Genomic DNA, 24,227 nt, shown 5'->3' on the forward strand with positions numbered 1-24,227 from the left:
GCATCGTACTGGACTCATCTCTCTCCATGTCCCAGCAAATCAACGCCATATCATCCTCCTACTTCAACACCCTTTGCATGCTACGCAAGACTTTCAAATGGATTCCTTTAGAAACAAGAACAGTCAAATTGAGTTAGTATGGTGTATTTTGCATTTATTGTGTAGTTGTTCCTTAAAATTTTGTTCAATGCTAGTTTTACAACGTGTACAATATTCTTTCTGAATTGTATTTGCCCTATTCCAGCACATTTCTTCATCATTGCAGCATGTAACACAGTGATGTGAATGGATTGGTTTGATACTTACAGGCTAAGTATGATGCGGTTGCAGCTCAGTCTTCATACACGTACTATGTTATCATGCCCCCTTCCGCAAGCGACATTGTGAACATTGTTTGCCAGGATGAGCTGGATTATAAAAATGCCTTCTCATTCCATTTGTTTACATGAATGAGTGCTGAATCACGCTAGGCACTATTCAGAACTTTAGTTGTATGAGACAACTTTTGTTTTTGACATATAGATAGATATATATATTGTTTCTTTAAATGCAAAGTTAGGATATGTATATACAGTGGCGTCAAGGGAAGTGAAATTAACATTTAGTATTTCCTTTATATTTTAAAAACTATTGTATGCTGCTTATGGAGTACCTATAACCACTTTTAAGGAATTGTTGTCTGTTTCATGGCCTGCTAGTATTTTCAGGTTTTGTCAACCAAACAACACAAGCTGCCTATTTGTGAAAGACCTGTTGTGAATTTACAGTGGCCTCAGAGTCTGCCCACTGTTTACCATTGACTGGCTTTATTGTCACACTCAGGTGCTTGATTCTTATTCAATGGCTTGCCTTCCTCTTCCTGTGTTTCTACCTTCCCTGAAACATAGCCTGTTTATGATCCTTTTGACTGGCTGGCCTGTATCTTTTTACTGTTCCATTAATGGAACTACTTTTTTGTCCAACAATCCATGAGAGTTCATTTTTTCTCCAGCTTTCTCTCTTATGTGCTGTTTTCCCCTATCAACTAACATCTAACCCCTTGCCCCCAAGTAATATGTTTCTTCTCACACCTATCACCTTGTCTGCGTAAGCATATCGTAAAGGATATTCTTAGTGAGTTATGGCTGAAGAGCAAACTGTAAGAGTATTTTTTTTGTTATCTCCCTCGTTGCTTGAAAGAATAAGCATTTGTAAACACAGCCTTTTGTGGCACAGATGTAAGGGCCATCTGCTGCATTCACTCAGCTGGAGACTAGAGCAGTATTTGCACTTATCATGGCACTTTTCCTGGGCAGCCATAGTCTGCTTCCTGGTCTGTTAGAGAGGGACAAGTAACTGAATCCCGTGAAAAGTAAATTAGGTCTTGGCAATCATATCCCTTTACATTCGGACACTCTCTTATTCTTTATAAAATCTTTTCAGAGTTTTCTGAGTAAAAGCTATTTAAAAAATAAACCTTGCCATTTATAAAGATTGCAAACTTTGAAAACAATGTACATTTATGAAATTAAATGTGTATTTATAAAGCGTGTTAAACCCGAGGGTGTCTAAGTTCTATGCCGCGCAGGTACATAAACCATCACAGTGGAGCAGCGAGCCCAATCCTCCAACTGCACCTCCCCCTTGTCCAGATTATTTAATTATATCGTGCTCACAACCAAACCAACTGCCGCCCCCTAGATGGAACCCAAAAAGGTCCCAAGTCCATATAATACTGCTGTAGGAGCACGATAAATCTTGGAATAACTTCACACGTCCAATCAAGACGCTCCAATATGTTATTTATTGTCTTACACTTTTTTAAAAGGAAACAGCCAACACGTTTCGTCCACCTCATGTGAACTTCCTCAGGGCTGTTAAGACACAAAGGGGGTTATTCTAACTTTGGAGGAGGTGTTAATCCGTCCCAAAAGTGACGGAAAAGTGACAGATTTACCACCAGCCGTATTACGAATCCGTTATATCCTATGGAACTCGTAATACGGCTGGTGGTATATCCGTCACTTTACCGTCACTTTTGGGACGGATTAACACTCCTCCAAAGTTAGAATAACCCCCAAAGTGTGTATATATATATATATATATATATATATATATGTGTGTGTGTATATGCTCCATTTTCAACTTAACCCATAAAACAACAATTAATAACAATGAAACATATAATAACAAAAAACAAACAAGAAATATATAAAAGGACAGAAGAGAAAATAAAAAGCAATGTGATACCAATGTTGCACAAAACATTCAAACTGCATGAATTCCCATATGAATATGTGCGTTGCTCCTAAAAACATGTATAAGCCTTATAAAACCTAACACAATAGGAATTAAACCTGATGTCATCAATATCACCTAATCTACAACTTCCCGTTCACTGTCGTTTTATGTTTCTAAAGTGAATAATAATAACATATGTGACGATCTATTTAATCATTTCTTAGCGATTATTAGCCAATATAGTTCATACTGTATGTGCATATAAGAATGTGTGTATATATATTAAACCAGAGAACCATAAGTAGAGTACTATTGTGGCATACAGCAAGTACCCAAATAACACAGAAAGATAGGGTACAAAATAACACCATTGCCATCATCTAGTATCAGTAAGAAAAGGGTACATGGATCCTCATATTCCCCTTGTATATCACCTGCCAATTTTGACCCAAACAGTCCAATTTAGATTGCATACCATTAATATTTTCACCTATTAGGGAAAGCTGCAGTCTTCAAGAGGATCTACCTCCATGAATTATATGGTTATGTCCGTTTGCTGAATCATGTAGCCTTAACGTTACAAAAAACGCCTCCTAAAAAGTGGCAAGAAACATCATGTGAGAAACTCCAAAGTTGCTAAGATTGGGACAATAACATCAGCTTTGTCCCAATAATCAAAAAATAAAATGATACATAGCACACATTTAACAAACCTCCATCCCACCTCCTGTATTGTGAGTGGAGTGAAAAAATTGAAATAGCGAGGTTATGGAAACCATACTGACATCCTTGAAACAAATGCACCAACCCCTGTCGCAATTGAACGAGAAAGGAAACCGCACTCACGTCACTGAATCCACCATTAATGGAAAAATATTAAATCAGTCCCACATATCAAGATAAGCTCCCTGAAATTAATACAACAAAATATCGAAAAAGAAAAATGTGCCAAAGCAAATAAGATCGGAGAATAGCGCGACCCTCACTGACCTGATTAACAGGTTAGGCGTATTAATTTACTAGTAATCACATAATGTCAACTACAGAATGTGATAACGGGCCTCAATACATATGGATAACAAAACAGTAGCATACTACCTATAATGGAGAAACAATTGTATTCATCTTTCAAACTCGGAGCCCTAAGGGCAACTCGATAATGAAAGCCAGGCACCACATTTAGGACGAGAAAAGCCACATTTTCAGAGATTTTTTTAAACATTGCAAAATCATCAAACTTACCAATGTGAGAAGGTAAGGTGATCCATAACTTAGTCGCAGCCCTGGAAAAAGATAAGCCGTCCCTAGGTGATGTGTGCTTGCCTTTCCTCCAGTACTTTGATTTTTTTTTCTTTTACTTTTTTATGCAATACTTTACAGACAAACCTTAGCAAAGACAACAGCAGGGCATTTTCATTTTAAATTTGAGACCTATTAGGTTTGGCAATGTTTGTTTAGGTTATTATTGCTTCTGGAAAGTTCTGCCCTGTCCACAGTTGCCTACTATATATTGGTAGCTCTACCCGCTAGGAAAAAGCACTGAATAATGAGGTAAACTTACCTAAAGTCTGTGGTCCTATTGTAAATTAACTTATTTTTGTCTGGGCTGTTTATTTGAATTGTGATTTTCATTGCCGATGGTTTATTCCATATACTTTTCAATGGTTTATGAGATATTAGAAGTATTTTAACAAATCATTTTTATAATGATCGTCTTTGATCTTTGTGTGCGAATTGTTTTCCGTGGCTATTTTTCAATTGTCATTAAACCTATTATGATGAGAAACAGATCTTAATTCACACACCGAGAGCACTGTTCTTGCTTGGCTCTCCACTGTACTGTGGCACTGATAAACCTATTTACCGTTCCTCCTGGCTCATTATCTGTCCTGGCCTCTGGTCGTGGTGCAAGAACTGTTCTCGTATAGGGCTCTTTATGCACAGGAAGCTGTATAGTGCCTCTCGGCCTGACACCAAGACTTACCAGCACAGCACACAACAAAATCTGATAGCTCTGATTACAATCCACCCATTTGTAATTTATCCTGGATTGAGCACCAGGACATTCAATATGAATATTTAATTCAAATTTGCAGGCTTGCATAACTAAATTATTGAGCAAAGTTTACTAAATTATGAGGCAAATCTAAATCAAATTGTGAAACAAATTCGTTTGTTAAAGGCAAGACTTTGCACTACCTATCTGATTCGAAATTTTAACACGTATTGACACAAAAGGCTCCAAATGCTTTAGAAAAATGTTTTTAAAAGAAAGAAAACTAACTGCATTCAGCTACTTTTATTTGCATTAGTCACAGACAGTTAGTGATTATGTATTGTGTTTAAGACCCAGGGATATCATTACATTTATCAACACTCCTTTCTACCCCCAGAGTCAGATAGTTTATGTAAACAAAAAATACACTGCTGCATATAGCGGGAAACAAGCTTAAATTTACTCAATTCTTATAGTAAAATGCTTGCCCCTTTTATTCTGCGCGTCCTAGTTACATTTTAAAACGTGTTTGTAAAGGCCCTAAATGAACCTTTTTTCACAAATAGCGCTGCACAAGGTATTGGGTAATGTTCTCTCCACTCGGTTTGAATGACGTGTAAGTGTCAGGTTTTGTTTCCTACTACAGACATAAAACTTCCCCAGCCCCACAACTGTTGATGTAAACCCCATCTAGTTACATACAGTCCCCTCATAGGTACCTAAATGAAGACGGCAACTACTTAAAGATGACCAATAACATTTGTAGCTCATCAACAGGTTGTCGCACCTGTAGGAAGAGCATTTTAATAACTTCCCACCTGTTTTAAGTATAAACTCTTTTTCAGTAATGAAAATTTAAAAAAGATACTAACTATTCTGCAGACTGTGGATTCTAAACTGTACCAACCAGGGGTTACCCTGTGCTAAGGCGGTGCTGGAAATACTTGACTGCCTCCTACCTGTGAGCCAAAGACTCAGGGGTCGATTATGACTTAGGTGGACAGAAAAGCCCGTCCGCCGAAGTCCCAACGGGTAGGTTGCCACGATTACGCCCGCCTCCCTGCTAGCTTCTTTACGAGTTTCCCGCTGGCCCAGCAAGAAACAGCCTACAGCATTGTTGCTGGCTCGTAATAGAGCTGGCGGCAATGCTGTAGTGCATAGGGTGCACCAGCACCTGATGAAAAGTTCACTGTTTGCAAAGCAGACAGTGAACTTTGCGACGGGGCTGGCCAGGGGGCCCCCTGCATTGCCCATGCCAAGTGCATGGGCCCCCGGGGCACCCTGCTCCCTGCCTCCGCCAGCCTTTACATGGCAAGTTTACCACCATGTAACCGCTGTCAAGAGAGTGGGGGGTGTAATCGCCAGGGCGGCACTGCATGCACTGCTGCCCTGGTAGATTAGGACTGCCAGCACCACCAGACCCTCCTGTGGAAGAAAACTGGTGGTCTGACGGTGGCGCTACCGCCACTGTCTTAATGTGGGGGTCAGACTGCCACATTGGCAGCGGTCTGACCGCCACAGCGACCCTAAGTCATAATGAGGGCCTCATTCTTTTCCAAAACCTGGCCACGCGGTCTTCCTGCAGCCTCGCGTTGCAGCTGTTTACACACAGCTGCTGTTGACGTCACCTCTCTGCTGCAAAAGAGGCCCCAACTAAAAGAAGAAGAAAAAATGAACAAACAACCCATAGGGAAAACAGAAAATTAATACTACAGGAAGAGAAAAGCAGAATCCCCAGCAAAGTAACTCACCCAGATGGGACTACAGTGACTGGCACCCTGTTGCACCCCCGCCTCCCTGAAGGCTCTTCGCTGCTACAGCTCCAGTGCCCCACGGTCGCATTTACCTCTGCACAACAAAGATAATGCTGCCAGCTTTCTTTCAAGGCACATCAGCTGCACGTCTAAGAGCCCACCGACTACAGCCCATTGCAGGCCTCGGGCCCCACCAGACAGCAAGCCAAGCCACACCCCCTGTGGGACACGTGCTGTGGGGGCAGTCACGGCCCAGGGGATCACTCATTATCTAGAGAGCCCAACTCAGCGTTTTGAAGCACCACTGCTCCCACCCACCCATGATCCGAAATGGCCAGTATATCTGCCATCGAGACCTTCACAACCACAGGAGCTCTGCCTACCCAGGCAGCCTGCTGGAAAGCCTGGGTTGAATGACTCAAGACCTACTTCAAAGCCATCGGCGTGGTGAATGAAAGGAAGTGCCCACTACTCCTACACCTAGGGGGCAGATATTCTCAAGATCTCCACAACTATAGTTAAGGCAGCACAAAACTCATACACCACACTGAAGAACACTATTGCTGCGCACTTTAAACCATACGCCAATCCTGACTGAAAGGTTTTTACGGGCCTGGTCTGTCAAAAGTCAGAAGAGTCTGTAGATTTTTTCTATGCCCAGTTGAAAGAGCTAACCGGCAGCACCTGCACGCTGCCAGAGTAAAACGATGATGTAAGAGCCCAATTCATACAAGGATGCACACCCTCGAAACTCCACAAGCGCATTTTCCAGGAGCCCAACATGAGCATGCGGGACATCCTTACACTGGGACGATCAAAAGAGTTGTCCAAAGCCCGAGCAGCTCATATGGAGCAACCTCAAACCCCCAGGTGAAAGCTGAACCAGTCAACGCCGTGCTGAAGGACTTTACCTGGCCAAAGATCGAATGACCCTGGCCGAAAGCAAAGAACCGCTCCTGTGGGTGGTGCGGAGGCCCATTGCCGCACCCTGGAGAATGCCTGGTGAAAAGGAAAGCATGCAGCACCGGCGGCGAACTGAATCACTTCTCCAAAGTCTGCCGTTCGGCATCCCAGAGGGTACCCTCCAGCTCCAAGAAACCAGTGAAGGCCGTGGCTGCTCTCCCTACCTCTTCTTCCAATAGTGGCATGGATAATGACCCAGAGGTGGTTCACGTAGAAAGACTGTGAGCCATCCCAGTGTCACTCAACGTAAATTTTTCAAGTGACAATCCAGGGGCACCCCATTTCAGCTCTGATCAACACCAGGGCCTCCATCAACCTCATGGCTGCAGCAGTGTACAAGTGCCTACCCGAACCCCCTACTCTGTGACCAACCAGGGTACAGGTATATGCCTTTGGAAATACCCGTACACTGTAGATAAATGGTGTCATCACAGCAAAAATTGCCCCTGAGCCCTCCAGTCTCACAACTAAGATATACATGTTGCAAGAGGAGTCCAGATTTCTACTGAGCTGGCAAGCTGCACAAAATTTGAGCTTCGTCCAATTTGCTTTCAGCATCCTTGCCTGTGACCCGGATGACCTCTTGCAGGAATTCTACATCATCTGCGAAGGCATCGGGTGCCTGAAAGGCCTCTGCTGTGGCTACACGTCGATGAATCTGTCGCCCCAGTGGCACTGCGACATTGAAGAATCGCCTTCCACCTCCACCCAAAAGTGGAAAGGGAACTGCAACTCCTGGAGGAGGCTGGAGTCACTGAGAAGGTCTTAGGGCCAACCCCGTAGGTGTCTCTCATAGTAGTCGCCAAACAAACGAAGCAGCCTGATGCAGTGAGCATCTGCGTGGACAGGCGGATACTGAATCAGGCCATTAAGCGAGAGAAACATTTGACCCCGACCATTGATGACATCATTGGTGAGCTGTCTGGCTCCAAATGGTTCTCCAGAAGGGACCTCAGGTCCACCAGATTCCGTTGCACCTCGACTCCCAGCCAATTACCACCTTCTCCACCCACACTGACCTCTGGACGTACACCAGTCTCAACTTTGGCATTTCCAATGCAACAGAGGTACTCGAGCATACCATTCAAGAGGTCCTGCAGGGTATATCAGGGGTTTTAAACATCAGTGGCAACATCCTGGTGCACGCCTCTACCTTAGAATGCCTTCTCGCTCGCATATGAATGGTCTTTGCCAAGCTACAAGACTGTGGGCTTATTCTTCACCGGGATAAATGCGAATTCCTGAGGACAGACAACAGCATCTTCGGATACAAGTTCTCTGGGAAAGGAATTGACCTGGACCATGCCAAGGTAAAGGACATCCAAGAAGCCCTAGCTCCAACCTCGGTATCGGGGGTGCAGAGTTTTTTTGGACATGGTCAACAACTGCGGACAGTTCATGAAAAACCTGTCTGACATCACCGGCCCTCTACGTGAGTTGACCAAAATCACCAGCCCCTGGGAGTGGGGAGAAGACCAGCAGCATGTATTTCAGGCCACCAAGGAAGCAGTTTCCGCCACCACTACGCTCATAGTTCAACCAGATGAGAGAGTCTCAACTGGTTGTTGAACCAAGCACCCCCCTGGCTTGGTGCGGTGTTAGCCCTGAAACAGGAGTGCGGCAAGTGTGCACCTGTAGCCTATGCCAGAAGGACTCTGACTACCACAGAAAAGCGTTGTTCCCAGATCGAAAGAGAAGTCATCGCCATCCACTGGGGGTGTAGACATTTTCACTTGTATCTGTATAAGAAAACGTTTACCGTCTTCACAGATCATAAGCCCTTCCTGCTCTTCCAGGGGTCATCCTACAACCTACCTCTGAGAATCGAAAAGTGGATTTTACAGCTGCAGGAATTTAACTTTACAGTCAGTTATCAACCAGGAACACGCAATCCTGCTGACTTTCTATCACAACATGCACACCCTGCCACGGCACTAGAAGCCCAAGAGGCAAAGGATACAGAGGAGAAGGTCCAGCTTATAGTAGACCATGCAAGGCCACTTCCCATACCTCTCACAGGGGTGATGGAAGCCACCTCTCTAGATGACTGTCTGCAGCTAGCCGTTGAAGCTGTCCAGTCCGGGGACTGGCAACCCTTACGGCACCTGGCGGCATTCTGCACCCCGAGGCCAAGTCTAACCTTAAATCCTTCTACAACATCTGGCATGAACTATCCCTCAGTGAGGACAGCTGCCTTCTGAGAGGCTGTCATTTAGTCCTCCCTGCAGGACTGAGGTCCTGCTCTGTTGCCCTGGCCCATGGCCCTCATCAAGGCATTGTGAAATCCAAGAACAGGCTCCGGAACAAGGTGTGGCTACCTGGGCTCGACCAACAAGTAGAAGAAACTGTCAAAGGCTGACTAGTATGCCAAGCCTGCGGCCCACTGTACCCGCCCACACCTGTCATCAAGGAGGATGGCTCTGTGGCAGCAGGCCAGCGCCGACTTTTGAAGTCTCCCAGATGGCTCTCACACGCTAATCATCATGGATGGAGATTGTTATGACCACGTTCACAACCGAGGTCATCCCAAAAAGGGAGAAGATTATGGCCACCCACAGTCTGTTCGCACAAGTCCGCATGGATAATGGAACCCCATTCTATAGTCGTGAGTGGGCAAAGTTCCTACAATCCCAGAACATCAAGCACCGCTGAGTCACTCCTCGTGGCCACAAGCCAACTTAGAGGTGGAACAATTTGTCCGAACTCTGTCGAAGACTGTTCAAATTGTACTAGCAGAGAGCCGGAATAGGGAATGTGCTGTCTACAGTATCCTCAGAGTGTACAGGGTCACTCCCCATGCCACACTGGGGATCGCCCCGAGCCAACTCTGTTTTGGTAGGGCTGTAAATGACTCCATACCTCATCATCTGACGTGGGTCACACCCTGCGAACTGGTCGGACACCCGGAGGTCTTGCAACAACAATTATGCGTCAAAGTGACGACGGGCGAAACAAACGCTATCCAAGCAGGCGAACGAGTGTTGGTAAAGGACCACCACCCCAGTAGCAAGTTTCAGTTGCCTTTTGAGAAGTACCCCTGATCAATGATTGATCTAAAATGCACCAGAGCAACTGCAGAGATGAGAAGTTATGTGGTCACAAGAAATTTGTCCCACTTTAAAAGGTTGCCTCTGTCTTTGTTCATGAACAACCGTCAGGACTTCCTGTCAGGTGACGATCAGTTGGACGATGTCCCGCCTGCTGGTTTCAACTTAAATGGCTCATCCACCTCACTCTCCAGCTCAGAGGCTGTCTGGGTGCTGAGATCGCATACCCCTGCAGAAGCACCGGTACCAGATACGCCCCTGCACAAGTGTCACCCCCGGTCAGGGGTGCGGTGGGGCTCCCTGAGCGAGCAGGGGCTAAACGTTACCACCTCTGGTCCAACCTGGATCCATCCAGACAGTATGCTGACTTTCTTACCAAGTGAGCTGGTGCCCTGTTTGTCTCCAGACCACAGTTATGCTGAAGTTGGCTTTGTATGGTTGATTACCATGGTAGTGTTTTTTGTTTGTGTTTTTTTGGTGTGAGAGATGTAGTGTAGTCCCCCGAGCGGCACCATGTGAGAGACATAACCCGTGGGAGTCTAAAGTTCCCCCCTTTTCTCTTGTTCCCCCTTCACCTGTGCCGGACATTGCATGTAAAGAGAGGCTGAAATAAAAGGGGATGCCCCGGAACAGGTGGGTTCAGTTTGGGAGAGCTAATGGGAAAAATAAAGTTGTGCTGTGTTAATCTGAGGTCCACGTCCTTCCTTTCGTTGCTTCCTCTACAGCTCGGTTGTCAGATAACCACGAAGTTGCAAAATATGCTCTCTGATAAATGTTTTACGTTGTAGGAGACCTTCGGGACATACATACGTGACACTCTTGTTGGTGTAAAAGGTCATTTTATTAGAACAGGATTTAAACACAACATTACTTCAAAACATTTAACTGTATATCTTTTAAAGCAGACTTTAACTTTTACAACTCCCTTGCCTTCATTTTCTCCTCAAATGTCTCCCTTCAATTTTCCTGCCGTATATGCTCCCCTATTCCGCCCATGCCTTCCCTGCCTGTAGCCTACCCCTCCCCGCTCTGATGCTTCACCTCCTTGTTTTTCCCCCTGGAAGGGTGGACAAGCCCACACCTGGCTCTCCACCCTCCCCCATCTCCTGCCACCCAGGGAAACCCGTGAGGCGTTTCGCTGCCCCACCCCTCTTTTTATTTTCGGGTACACAAATTTGTTCCCCATATGCTTTCCAGCATTAGTCTCAGTTCTTTGATATAGTACGCGTTACCTATCTGTGATAGATGTACCCTGTCATCACGAAATAACGCTTGTTCTTGCTCTTTTATGTCCCTGTGTCTTAAAACCTTGATCCCTTGAGCCCAACAAAAAACTCTCATGGCTCTGTTAAATTTTTTCCGAGCCCGCTCGATGGCTCCATGATTGATAGCCCCTCTCCATGCCCTTCTTGGCACAAATTCGGTCCACACCAAGCTTGTCCCGCATAGTTTTTGTTTCAAGAGCTCCAAATCCCTCTGCATCAATTGTATCAAAGTGAGCCCCGATAGCTTCACTAAATCATTCTCCCCCAGGTGAATCAATAAAAGATCTGGGCATCCCCACTGCGGCAAGTTACCCGTGATAAATGGGAGCAGACTCCCCCACCTCATACCACTCTTGCCCCACCAACGCACTTCATGGCTTCGGCTGGGCAATCCCAATGATCTGCCGTAAATTTGCTTCTCTGCAAATTTCGCCGCCTAACGAACGAACGAATGGCCGACCAACCACGTCGTCATCTTTCCCTTCACCGGCCCGGCCACACAGCCTGTAAAGAAAAAACATTGTGACCATTGTATTGATAAACTAAACACACCACCCCCCCCACAAACCCATTCGTTTTGTACTCTTCAGGGCCTGACATACCGCTCACAGCACCTAGACTTCCATCTCCCTATGGATTTGATCTTAGCCCAATCCCATCCCATATGTGCCTCCTCCATCGCTGCGCCAATTCTAAAAGAGTGCATTCCATAATCACCTGCGCTCCGCCCTATCCTTCCAAGGGCCATTCTCATAACTTGTAACAGTTGATAACTAGTTAGCTTTTTTCCTGACACATGCATAAAAACCCCTGATTCACCTGCCCCTGGCCACCTCGTTTTGAAACTGACCCATTCCTCTACCGGGCAAGCCGCTTCAACTGCCCCTTTCTCCAGCCATATCCACTTGCCCTTTCCCAGCTGATCCGTTTTGGACCGTCTTAGCCATATCCCCAACCTGTCTTTATGCATGCATACCTCTTTTCTCCTTACCCCAATTTCCTTACCCACCCCCAACAACTCTGATACTCTAAATGCTCCAATAAACATCCACAACATACATAAACGAAAAAAAAACACCTCGTATTCATCCCTACAACAACTTGGTAACACCTGTGTCATCTCTACTAACATTTCAAATGTAATGGGCTCTCTTGCTGGTTTATCTCCGCTCGCTCTAACCCTGCCCCATCCCTTCAGCATTTTACCCAAAAAATCACTGTGTGCTGGGTCATATCCAAAAAACAGTTTCCCATAAAAAGACACTCCAGCCAGTTTCCCCCCAATTGTCGCTGGAGATAAACCCTCCCTGATCAGAAACAGCACGAAACGTCTAGTCCGTGCCTCCAGTACCGGCAGGCTTTGCGCCCAAAAATTGCCCCCAAACTGTTCAAAAGATTGAAACTCCAACCATGCCAGTCTGTAATTATGCCATGTGGATACTGCTAATGACATCTCCACCAGCCCCATGATCGTCATGCCCCCCATTCCCAGATGTCTGCCCGGACCACAGTCTTCTTCTGATCTGCACCAGGGGCCAATTCGCGAAAACGCCGCCACTGTGAACAAGATAGGGAGTCTGCAATCTCGTTGTAAATCCCTGGTATATGTGCAGCTTTAAATATGCCATTCAAAGATAAACATAAAAGCATGAACTGCCGCAACAAGCGCAAAACTCTGATGTCCCTTGCTCTCGGTCTGTTTACCAGCTCTACCACCGCCATGTTGTTTTTTTTGAAAAATCACTGTCCTGCTGGCTAATTCTTGTCCCCATACTGCCAGTGCCACTAAAAGGGGAAAAAACTCCAAGAACGCGATGCTTCTCCCTTGCTGCCTCCAGGATGCTGGCCAAGTCTCCGCACACCACCTCCCATCCCAGTATAAGCCAAAACCCGACGCTCCTGCTGCGTCCGAGAAAATTTGTACCTGCAATATTGTGTCTGACTCACCAAAAGACATTGGTACTCCGTTGAAATTTCTCAGAAAAATCTCGCATATCCTAATGTCTTCTCGTAATGTCAATGACACTCGTATCTTGTGGTGCGGAAGTACGGCACCTGACATGGAAAGTCCCAAACGCCTACAAAAAGTCCTACCTCCCCTAACTACCCTGCAGGCAAAATTGAGGTAACCTAAAAGCTTTTGAGCTGTCCGCAAATCCATCTTGCGCAAAGTGCGCACCACTGTTAAGAAATCTAGTATCTCCCCCACCTTTGCCGCTGGCAACCTAGCGACCAACTTTCTCGAATCTAGTTCAATGCCCAAAAAGGTTAGAATCGGCGTGGGGCCTTCTGTTTTTCCCGGGGCCAAAGGCACACCCGCCTGTTGTGCCAGCTTCTGAAACGTGTCCAGAGCCCGCCCACACGCCCCAGATGCTGCTGTTCCTACGAATAAGAAATCGTCCAAACAATGTGTCACCCACCTATCCCCGCTTGTCCTCACAAAGACCCACTGCAAAAAGGTGCTGAACGTCTCAAAAAGGGCACATGATATCGAGCAACCCATGGGCAACACTCTGTCCACATAGATGTTGCCATCCACCTGCATGCCCAAGAGGTCAAAGTCTGCTGGATGAATAGGGAGCAATCTAAAAGCTGATTGAATATCACATTTTGCCATTTCCGCCATCGTACCGCACTTTAGGACTAACTTTATCGCATCATCGACTGACGCGTAAATTACCTTAGAGTCCTCTTGGGCAATGAAATCATTGACTGACGTACCCTCAGGCCATGACAAATGGTGAATCAACCGAAATTCTCCCTGCGCCTTTTTGGGTACCACTCCCAATGGTGATATCATTAAAGCGTCACTTGGCCACCTGGAAAATGGGCCTGCTATTCTGCCTAAACCTACCTCCTTTGCTATTTTGTCGTGCACAATCTGCGGATGCTCTTTGGCTGACCGCAAATTGTCAGCCCATCTCCTTTGACAAGGGCCTTGGTAACCTAATCTAAAACCTTCCCTAAAGCCCCATTCCAGTAGTCGCGCCTTATCCGTATCCGGGTATATGTGTAACCATGGCCGCAGAAATTCCAGTCTAACTGGTGTAGGCCCCTTTTGGCGCAGGAGCGCCATGCTCCCCTCTCCCTCTAGCAGCCCTCCACTGTTCCACTGGGCTAGACAGTAAGAAACATTGGGTGACTGGATGACGACCCCCGCACTTGGAGCAGTCATGCTTGAACCTACATTGTGCTCTGGAACAAAATCCCTTGTTAAAGTTCCAACAAGCCCCTGCAGTTGACCCTGCTGCCTTTGTGGTATTGCCCGCCCCTCCATGGGTGGGGCGAGCCTGAAAGGGCTTGTACGTCACTGGCAGGCCACTCGCCGTGTGAGTGGATGCCGCTGTCTGTGCCGATGCCATCCATTGCATCCACAATTCGGGGTCTACGTCCCCCCATGGTTTGTCCGGATTAACACTTACCCGGGCCCTAAATTCCTCGTCGTAGCTGAGCCACGCGAAACCCCCAAAATGCATTTGAGCCTTTCTAATTATATCCATGTATTTAAACAAGGCAATGGCCCTGTCTGGGTATTTCTCGCAGTATATACTGGCGAATATCAAAAAGGCCGACGTCCAGTTATCCATTGTTATAGGTACCCGGGGCCTGCGCGCTAGTTCCCATTCTTCTTCTTTGGACCCTTCCTTCGCCTGTATGTCCCTATGTAATAGTTTAAAAACATCTACATATTCGTGTTTCCATATCTTACTCTTTGTCTTCTCTGCCACGTGCGACCCCAATGAAATGGCTAAACCCATGTACGGCAGCCTCTTCTTGTGACTTCCCCCCTCCTTATCCTCTACCGCTTTTTCCCCCGTAACCGCCTTTCCCGTTGTGGCTGTGTCTATCGTGGCGGTGTCCTCTTTCTCTTTGTTCTCACCCGTCTTTTGCATGGTGCTATTGCCTGCGTCCTCCAATACCGACCCGTCACCTACCCCTATGGACCTACTCGTGTTAGCCTCCCTTATTGTCCCCCCCCCCTCACCCCATACTGACCACCATTTCTTACCTCCAGCGTTGTCCCCCAGACTCCTTGGCACTCTTTTCAGGCTCCTGCCGCACTGCATGACTTGCCTACTCCCAGTGGGGCCTTCCAAAGGAGCTGTAACCTGTAAAACAGAGCACGAAGAAGAGGTTGCGCCGCTCTTGCGCCCTCGCACGCCACCCTTTTTCACTGTGCTCACCTCCCAATCTCGTATTTCGCCATCCTCCCATTCATCCCCTTCTTCCTCGTAATCCAATTCCAACTCATCTTCTCCTTCCCACTGGCCCTTGTGTTGGCCAAAAACTCTTGCATTGGTTGATGTACTCTCATTTGCCTCCATCCCCGCATGACGCGTGTCATCGGGACGGGATCCGTGGTCCCCCGGTGTGGAGAAGGCCGCCGTAGACCCCTCCAGTGCTTCGTGCCAACGCATTTAGGCCATATTGCGCCCAGTCGGCGTGTACCGTCTCTTGCCAACCTCTGTCGTTGGCATTGCTGCCTTTTTGCCCCCGTGACTGCCTGCGTCACCGGGTTTCCCTGCGCCAACTGACCCTTCGGCCGCTCGAGCCTCTTGTCTCTGTTCTCCCCTTACCTGTGGCACCCATACCCAGGTTCTGCTTCCTGGCCCTGGCTGCTGCGTACCTGATTGCCCTCTGGCCTCTCTGACCTCAGGGGTTGTCTCGCTGTGGGCGTTCGCCTCTTCCCTGTCTTTGCACAGCTGTGCCCACCTGGCCTCCATCTCTAATACAACCCTACGCTGTTCCCGAATTCTGGCCTCCAAGTCCCAGGTATCCGCCTGGTCCCAATTCCCCTGTGTGTGTGAGCTCTGGCCCACCACGGGCCTTGGTTCCTGTGGTGCCTTGACTCTCCCTCCCCCCCCCCCCAGCCTGGCGGGGTGCTGTCTTGACCCTCCCCGGCCCTCCCCTGTTTTTACCGGCATACTTGCCTCTTTTCTTTATTGGCGCCCCGAAACAAACTGGACTGGGGGCCTCCCCTCTGTGGTATGACAAATCTAGGGGAGCGAAATCCCCGCTGGGCCCCGGTATGGGCTGCTCTGCCTCCCCGCCTTGACCATCGGCCCCATCCCCCCCCCCGCCGCCTGTCCTCCCGGGCCTGCGGGGTCAACGCCTAACTACGTGCTGTCTGTTCCCTTGTCCTGGGTAGCTTGCGTCTCCCCGCCAAACATCAGCGGGCTCTGCGCCCCGTGAAGAACATGTGCCATAGTGCCCTGCCCGGGGGTCATAGGCCCTTCGTCCTGTTCCCCGTCTGAGTCCTGTGACTCACAGGCCGCTATTGCGGCCGCGACCCTCCCCGATGCCGCCCTGGTGGGACGTGTCATCCCAACCCAAGCCTGGTCTAGGACCCCTGGCCTGAGTAGATCTGCCCTGCCTGCTTCGCCCAGCACGCGTAGGGCGGCCCTCACTGCCTCTTCATCGTGGCCTGTGGCCATGTTGTCAGCCGTTAACTGTCAGCTGCAGTTCTAATGTGGTCCTGCTAAAACTGTTTCCCTATGTTTCCTATTCTAACTATATATATATATATATGTGGGATTATATATATATATATATATGTATTCATTTTTTTTTTTTTTTTTTTTTTTGTCCTTGTGGGCCTACCCTATTTAAACCCCGGGGGGAGGGGGGGGGGTGGCAAAAGTGTCTAAGTGCCCGCGATGCTGCTGATAAGGAAAAAGTTTTTTTTTTTTTTATGTGCCCGAGGGGCCGTCCCTGCCCGTTGCGCGTTCGTTGGCCCGATTTGGGGGGCCCCCGCGGGGGTGTGGCGGCGCCTCTGCGCGGCTAGGCCTGCTCCAGCTGGCCTTCATGCGCGGCCCCCGCGCGTTATCTAAAACCAGGGGGCCGTCTCCCTTCACCGCGCGCGTTCTCTGCGCGTTAGACAAACACTGCCCGAGGGGCCGGCTTCCCCCGTTTCGTGCGCTGTCCCTGGGTGCCCAAGGGGGGTGGCCTCCCCCGTCTGTGCGTCTCCCGAATCGTGCCAGTAATGCCCAAGGGGCCGCCCACCCTTTCCTCTGGTGCCCCGCTCTAGCTAAACGGTCCGCGTCTCAGGGCCCTGCTTGAAAAACACACACCTACGCTGCCTGACTGGCCTTGCTGGCCTGGCTGGAAATACCTCCTTACCTCTTCACCTCACTTCAATTAAACGACCTTCCCTCACCTAAGTCGGCGCGAAGAAGGGCCGACCCCACCCTCCACCCCCCTTATAAACCCTGTCCTATTCCCCGCCCAAACTTACCTTCTACCCAATCAGGCGCCTTGCGCGCCACTTCCCCCGTCCCTAATCCACCCGTGGAGAGACTAGACTGCGTCTCTCTCTCCGCGGGTCCCTTCAAATTCACCAGAAAAAAACGAATAATGTGATCCTTTTGTTTGCACGAGGATCGCCATTATGCTTCCTTGAATGTATTGTTTGCTTGTCTCGCAGAAAGTTTTGTCCCCTCTACATGCATTGACCAGCCAAACTTACTGAAATTAACAGAAGTCTAGATCTGTGTATCTTCCTTAGCATCGTAAATCCGAAATTATGGGATGCCAAAGAAGAGTAGATTTGACCCAGAGAGCATTATGAGTTGATCTTGCATATCTAAAGAGTGGTGTTTGCATCACCAGTACGGTTGGTATTCTGTTGCTGTTTGTTACACTTCTAGCTCATTCTTCAATTCTATTTTTGGCATGCTTCTTGTGCAGTAGACCGGTTGCCACAAGTGTACGCTGTAGTGTTGAGTGCCCTAGGCCCTCATGCTACTGAATAAGGTGACACAGACAGGTGGTTAGGGTTCTGTTAACTGGCCCCGGGCACTTGCGCCCGGCCCTTTTTATTGGCAGGGTCACCTTACCGGTGACACCTGTGTTGGATGAGTGTGGGGTGTGTGTGTGTAAAGCCAGCCCTCAGCTGAGTGGCTGGTGGAACACTAGAACGTGTCCAGCAGGACACCACATACGCTACCAGTCACACAGCATTTTTTGTTATTTGAATCCTACAGTTTTGTTTTCGTTTTTTTAAAATCATTGAGTTAAAAATAAACCACAAAAACACTAGGTTGCAAGTAGGTAACATTGAATACGTGATGTTGATTATTGTTCGTAAATAATATGCGACACAAGTAATTGACCATACCTGAGTACTCATAAGTATAAAAGTAAAAATAATGTTCTGTTCCGTGCAGTTGATGTGTGCTGCAGGCTGGGCATTAACGAATAAGAACATTCCAACCCAGGGTTTATAATCTGATATTATAGCCAGTTATTGCAGTGAACATGTTAATGCGTCTCTGTAAAATTTTTAGAATACATCAGCAGGAATGTTCTTTGAATTAAAAAAAAATCAATGCAGATGTGACAGTAAGTTACAAAAAAAAAATATGTGACCGCCTACGCCATCCAATCTTGCCTCAGACATTTGAGGACAATTTGCAGTTAAGTGCTTTGCAGCAATTCTGTGTTCTCTTGAAAATTGCATTGTTAATATCTGCAGGTTTTAACTTTGCAGTAACAGTAGTTATGAAATGCGAACTGATATGGTGCAGGATGTACTCTCTAAGGACAGGGTGTCCGACCTTAATCTACAAGCCCGCAATACATGCCCACACTCAGGGTACCTACTGACTTCAAGAATGATTATCAGTCAGATTAAAGTGAGTAAATGCATCTCAAGTGGATATCCTGTACCTTTCACATTGATCCCACATGGATCCCGTTCTCGCAGACCAGCGTTGGGCAGTCCATCATGGAACATGGCATGATAGAAAATTGTGCTTATTTCCATCATTTAATTAGGCAGACATGGCCCATTTGGCTACGCGGACTGTGTTTTCATGAGCGCCATCATTCTCTTCACCTTCAAGTATGACTGCTGGGTGACGTGATTTAATGGATGAGAAAAGCATATCTTGGATGCTTGTTGTTAATCCTGGCATTCACGAGGGGCCTCATGGCATCCCATCCCTTTGAAAGAACCTATTCTGCAGGTTTATGCTGCATGGCTTGTTCAGTAACAACCCAGGCAGTTACCTCTAAAATCATACCTGTACATACTTGATGGTTTGAACAAGGGTAATGGCATGACTAGTTCTGGTTTTAAGTTTGCCTTGAAAACTGTGTTACGGGTGGAATTGAGTTGGTCTCAACCATGGGCAAATACTTTGGGCAGGAAGGGCTGTTCTTCCTCTGGATTATTATTGCTCTTGTGTGGCACAGCAGAAGTGGGCCAACCATGCACATCGTTTTGAAGGCACTCGAATTGTAACAACCCATCCTCAAGCCCTAGGCCACATCCTCTTTGGATGGGAGACCCCAGACTTTGGAAGGGGAGTGGGGTTGCATTGAGGTGTGGGTTGTGCACCGGAAAGCACTGTGTTCGGGAGCACCGGGTGTGAACTAGAGCCATGCCACCAAAAGCAGGGCCTCCAGTGCGTGTGTGAGCTTCATAATCGCATACCTTCATGATAAGTGGTGGATGTAACATGCTCCTAACAGATGCTGATAGTATACCCATTGGCAAACTGTTGTGTATGTGCAAGGGCATCCCCAGTCGGCTATTGGAAGGTGGCCAAGTCTCTATCATAGGAAAGTGCTCCCTATGTGCTGCTTGTGGTGGAACTTCAAAGGGTCCCTGGAGCCCACTTTGTATTGCCCCTAGGTGAAATCATGGGAGTGCACTAAATGTGAGCTACTGATTAGGCTGTACTACTCCTTGCCTTTGTGGAGCAACCATTATTTCATAACACCAACTCTAGTTAGACTGTTCTCACAATGCTAAATGCAGCATAAGCACCAGGTGACACAGTGGACTTAGCTATGAGATCTATTGTTGCCTTTAATACAGTTTCCGGACACCTTTCAGCAAAGAAATTTTAAACCTAAATAGAAAACATTGCATTTGATACACACATAGGACACCTGGCCCTGATTATTAACTTTTAAATTGGTGCTGTCCCCAGAAAGGGGAATAAGTACACAAACCTGCAAATACTTGGTCCTATCCATGAGGTTATCACTGGGGCCAAATCTGCTAACATTTGAGGCAAGCTTAGTGCAAATGTATTGTATCTTATTTAGTTCTTACTGGGAATCAGGAGTTTGCTTAGCCTTCTGGCTTGCAGACCTCTGTCCCCATCATCTCGTGACTTTTAACCGACTTAGCCTGCTCTGTTTTAGCACATTCATTTAATTATATCATCCAAAATGGCTGCTATGTTTATATGTAGGAAGATGTTTTGATTTCATGTTATCAGTGCCACTCTGTGAAGGCATCACTATCAGCGTCAAAAACAATTGATGTACATAGGTATTCACATCATGTCCCTTTCCCACTTAGGTGGGACAGGAACATGATGTACTTTTGAAGGGAATTGTTTATATAATTGCCACCTCAAGCATGCCTTCTTATCTATTGTTTGGGAACATATCTGCATCAGGGGTCTTACAAGAGCTGTATAAATACATCTCCCACATTCAAGGTTATTAGAGGGATTCCTACCAGATGCCATCAATGATACACGTCGCCTTGATGCAGACCCAGCCTTTGTATCCCCATGGAGTCTGATCTAGAGACCCTTTTCCAAGGTAACAAGGGTGGGGGGTGCTTCTCATGGACAGGGTACTAGCAGATTAGGTATAACACACTTAGCTCTCATTAGGTTAGCGATTAGGTTCTCCGTGCTAGGGCATTGGGGCCTATTTTACATCTCATGTTATTGCAAGATGGTGGGGTTCTTCGTATTCACGACTCTTGATTTTACAGTTCTGCTTCTTGCATTGTTCATTATCCTGATCGTTGCAGCTTATGCATTTTACAGTAGATTGCAGTCTTGTTAATAAAACCTATTGAAAACTTTAGTGCATCTCCTTCATTGCCTGTGTGTGACTGAGACTTCTAGCTCATGTGAGAAAAGGATATTCTCCATTTAACCACAACTTTCCTGATATGTCGCACTCTTGGGTCCATGCCTAAAGGCTGACCGAAATCACCTTTTATTGTTTGGGTTTTAGGTGAGGTACTGCTTGTGAGCCGGAAGGTGTTGGTCCGACAGTTACTTCTTGTTGTAGGATTGGCCTAGTTGCCTACAAACAAAAGTTATGTCATCCCTAAACCAGAAGCCTTGCCTAGAGCAAGTCCATCTATGACACAGACAGGAAGAACCTGTGCTCAGGTGGTGGGGGCAGGGGTGTGCTAGGACAGGGCCTGGCCATCAGCCCTTGTTGAGCTGTGGGTGGGTGAAGAGAGATTAACTAAGACCCACGTTCTGGCACTGGCCCAGGCCTTTCTTCCTTGGGAGAAGGGTAGTTGGGGGAGGGGCGGGGGAAGATCCTCCCTGAAGTGGGCTCTGGTATTTTCCCGGAGCAGTTCTTCTTTATGGTTGGAGTAGAAGAGTGTCAGGGGAAATTTGGTGGGGCCCTGTCTACCTTTGGGAACAACATCTGGCCAAAGGTTCAGAATATGGCCTGATGCTTCTCGAACCCAGCCTTGATGCTTTGGAGTTGAGAGTGTAAAGAGAGGGTAGAGAAAGTTCTGGGCCTAACTGCGATGAGTTTTAATTCAAGCCGTTAAAGCGTATGAAGCTGATTTAGTGCGTGAGGGGCAATTAGTCTGCTTAGACCCTACCTACACCCAACATCCACACACTTTGATATAGCTGTGGAAAAGAGAATCGACTGGACTGTTATAAGAAAATAATGAGAATGGTCAAGTCTGCAGATACCTTTCTCCCTCATCCGGGAGAGCATCAATTTCGGGAAATGATGCACGGTGGGTCAGTGGAGAATGGATGTATACTCGCCACAGTGACGTGTTGAAAAGGTGCTCTGAGTCACTGCGGGATAGCATTGTCTCTCAGACAAGAAACGCACTTAAAACGTATTTTTTAAATGTCCCCTGATTTTAGCTCTGGCTTAGACCCTTACCTTGAAGTTATAGCAATAGAACTGGGTGGGAGGCGGCCCTCCTGCAGCAAAATAAAGGAAGCAGGAAGCTAATGCAGTATTTACAAGCGGATGGGAATGCATGCTTAAGGACAATTGCCGCTTTATTTTTAATATCATAAATTAATTTTACTGTTGTCTTCCTATAGACTACGATTACCGAGACATGAAAATAATGCAATACAATTAACTAGCAATCAAACACGTTTTACAATATAATCGGGTATTTCCCGTGTTTTACCAATTTCTTAACTTGTCTTTTTGTTTAATGTACATTTTAAATTTTAGAATGCGGTTGGGCGTAGTCAGGTACGGGCCCACTGGGAGCCGCGCAAGGTCAGCAGCTCACGTGCTCCCCTGGTCGGCATCCTTAATAGGATGAGAATATTATGCTTCGGCCCCTGAATGCGCGGCACGGTGAATGATCTGAAGAGCAAGGCAGATCAGATTCAGGAGTCTTGTTTGCTTCCGTGCCATGTCATACTAGCTACACTAACCACAAACGAGGCTGAAATACATTAAGTGGGTTTCTCTCTTCTTTGCAGACCATTTATCTAGATGAAGATGTCTCGTCCTTTGTACAGATCCGAGGCTCGGTTCCACTGTTCTGGGAACAGCCAGGGATTCAGGTAAGCCTCGTGACCCTCGGCCCTATTCATTTCGCATTTAATTGGTCTTATATTTCCCTGTTTCCATTCCATTTAATGTATCTATTTGTTTCGCACTACCACAGGGGACCCGGTGCCCTTGAAAACAGAGAAACAATAAAATTAACAACAGTGATTGGGGTCACCTGACTGTGCTATTTTGGGGTTTCCTAATAGGCTGTGCTCATGACCTGAAATAATATTTAAATTCCCAATAGTTAATATTTGAACCACGTAAGTTTTTACTGTGCGTGGCCATACACAATACATCTGTTCTGTGTTTTTTGTAATATAAACAATAAGGATTGCAAACATTTTTTCTCAGTGATGCGTATAGTTCTCCCAGTGATGCGTATAGTTCTCCCAGTACCAACCATAAGTCTGGATAAATTTTCTTTATAGATGGTATACAACCCTGGTATTACCCGATGCCATGATGGAGTAGGCGAATGTTCTCTCAGTTCCTTCAAACACCGTTGCTGTACAGATACGCCGTACCTGCAACCTTTAGAGTGCCTAGAGGCAGCAGGGGAAACCATCTGATCCCTTTTAGCCCTCTAGTTGGGAATATAAATAACTCCAGACTGGTTTCAGCTTTGTTTATCAGCCACCAATTGAGTGCAGCTTGGGTGCAGTGTAACAGTGAGCATGGGATGCATGTCTGTGCATACCTGTCCTTCTCAGGGCATCTCACTTAGAAAAATACTTTGTTTGGGTTCTTAGGCAGAGGGGATGTCTCCTGAAAGTTTGGTTTGGACTCTTCCTCTCGAAGTAGGACCTCATCTGATTTGAGGATGGATGTGCTCCATCTGGAAGGAGCCACAAATGGATTGAAGAGAGTGCAGCTGGAGCGGTTGTCAAGACTTTTGCAAGCATTCAGTGGATCGCCTTTTGTTTTTGAAGCATCAGATTTAAACAGTGTGTATGCTTAAGCTGCAGGATCCTCCTAGTACTGCAATACATTGTGTCATTCTAGGAGTGTGCTGTACTCCCTCCAGAATATTGCAAAATTGTTTGGGAGTCTAGTAGCAACTCACGGTCCAAAAGAGAACACAGCAGATGACAAAGGATACGCTTCAGATTCTGTGCAGTTCGAAGCATCCAAAGAAAGAGAGATACATTAACGAATAAATAAATAGCAGAGGATTAAATCAGCAATATCAATTCAGATAGCGGAAGAAATCATACTAATGATGAATACTCAAGAAGAGTTTATTTGGAGATGTAACAATTGAAGACAGCCGTAGAAAGCCCTGAGGAAGACACATCCCAGACGAAACACGTGTTGGCTTGGCTGAAGTGAAATTAATAAGAATACTCAGAATTTATTGGGACTTCATTTGATTGTATTAGTATATATAGCAAGACTTGTGCTTAGTGTGGTTGTATTTGAGGATAACAATCTTTGGATTGGT

At 46.7% G+C, this 24,227-nt stretch overlaps 1 protein-coding gene across 2 annotated transcripts in view; it reads left to right on the plus strand.

Annotated features, from left to right (window-relative positions):
- Window positions 1-24,227, plus strand: part of SYNJ2 (synaptojanin 2) — a 494,632-nt gene that overhangs the window by 191,589 nt on the left and 278,816 nt on the right. For both annotated transcript variants that reach the window (XM_069234571.1, XM_069234573.1), the window contains exon 5: window positions 22,711-22,794. In XM_069234571.1, the coding sequence (XP_069090672.1) occupies window positions 22,711-22,794 (84 nt within the window). The remainder of the gene's footprint in view (window positions 1-22,710; window positions 22,795-24,227) is intronic.

The sequence above is a fragment of the Pleurodeles waltl genome, chromosome 5 (assembly GCF_031143425.1).
Source record: "Pleurodeles waltl isolate 20211129_DDA chromosome 5, aPleWal1.hap1.20221129, whole genome shotgun sequence".
Taxonomy (NCBI): Eukaryota; Metazoa; Chordata; class Amphibia; order Caudata; family Salamandridae; genus Pleurodeles; species Pleurodeles waltl.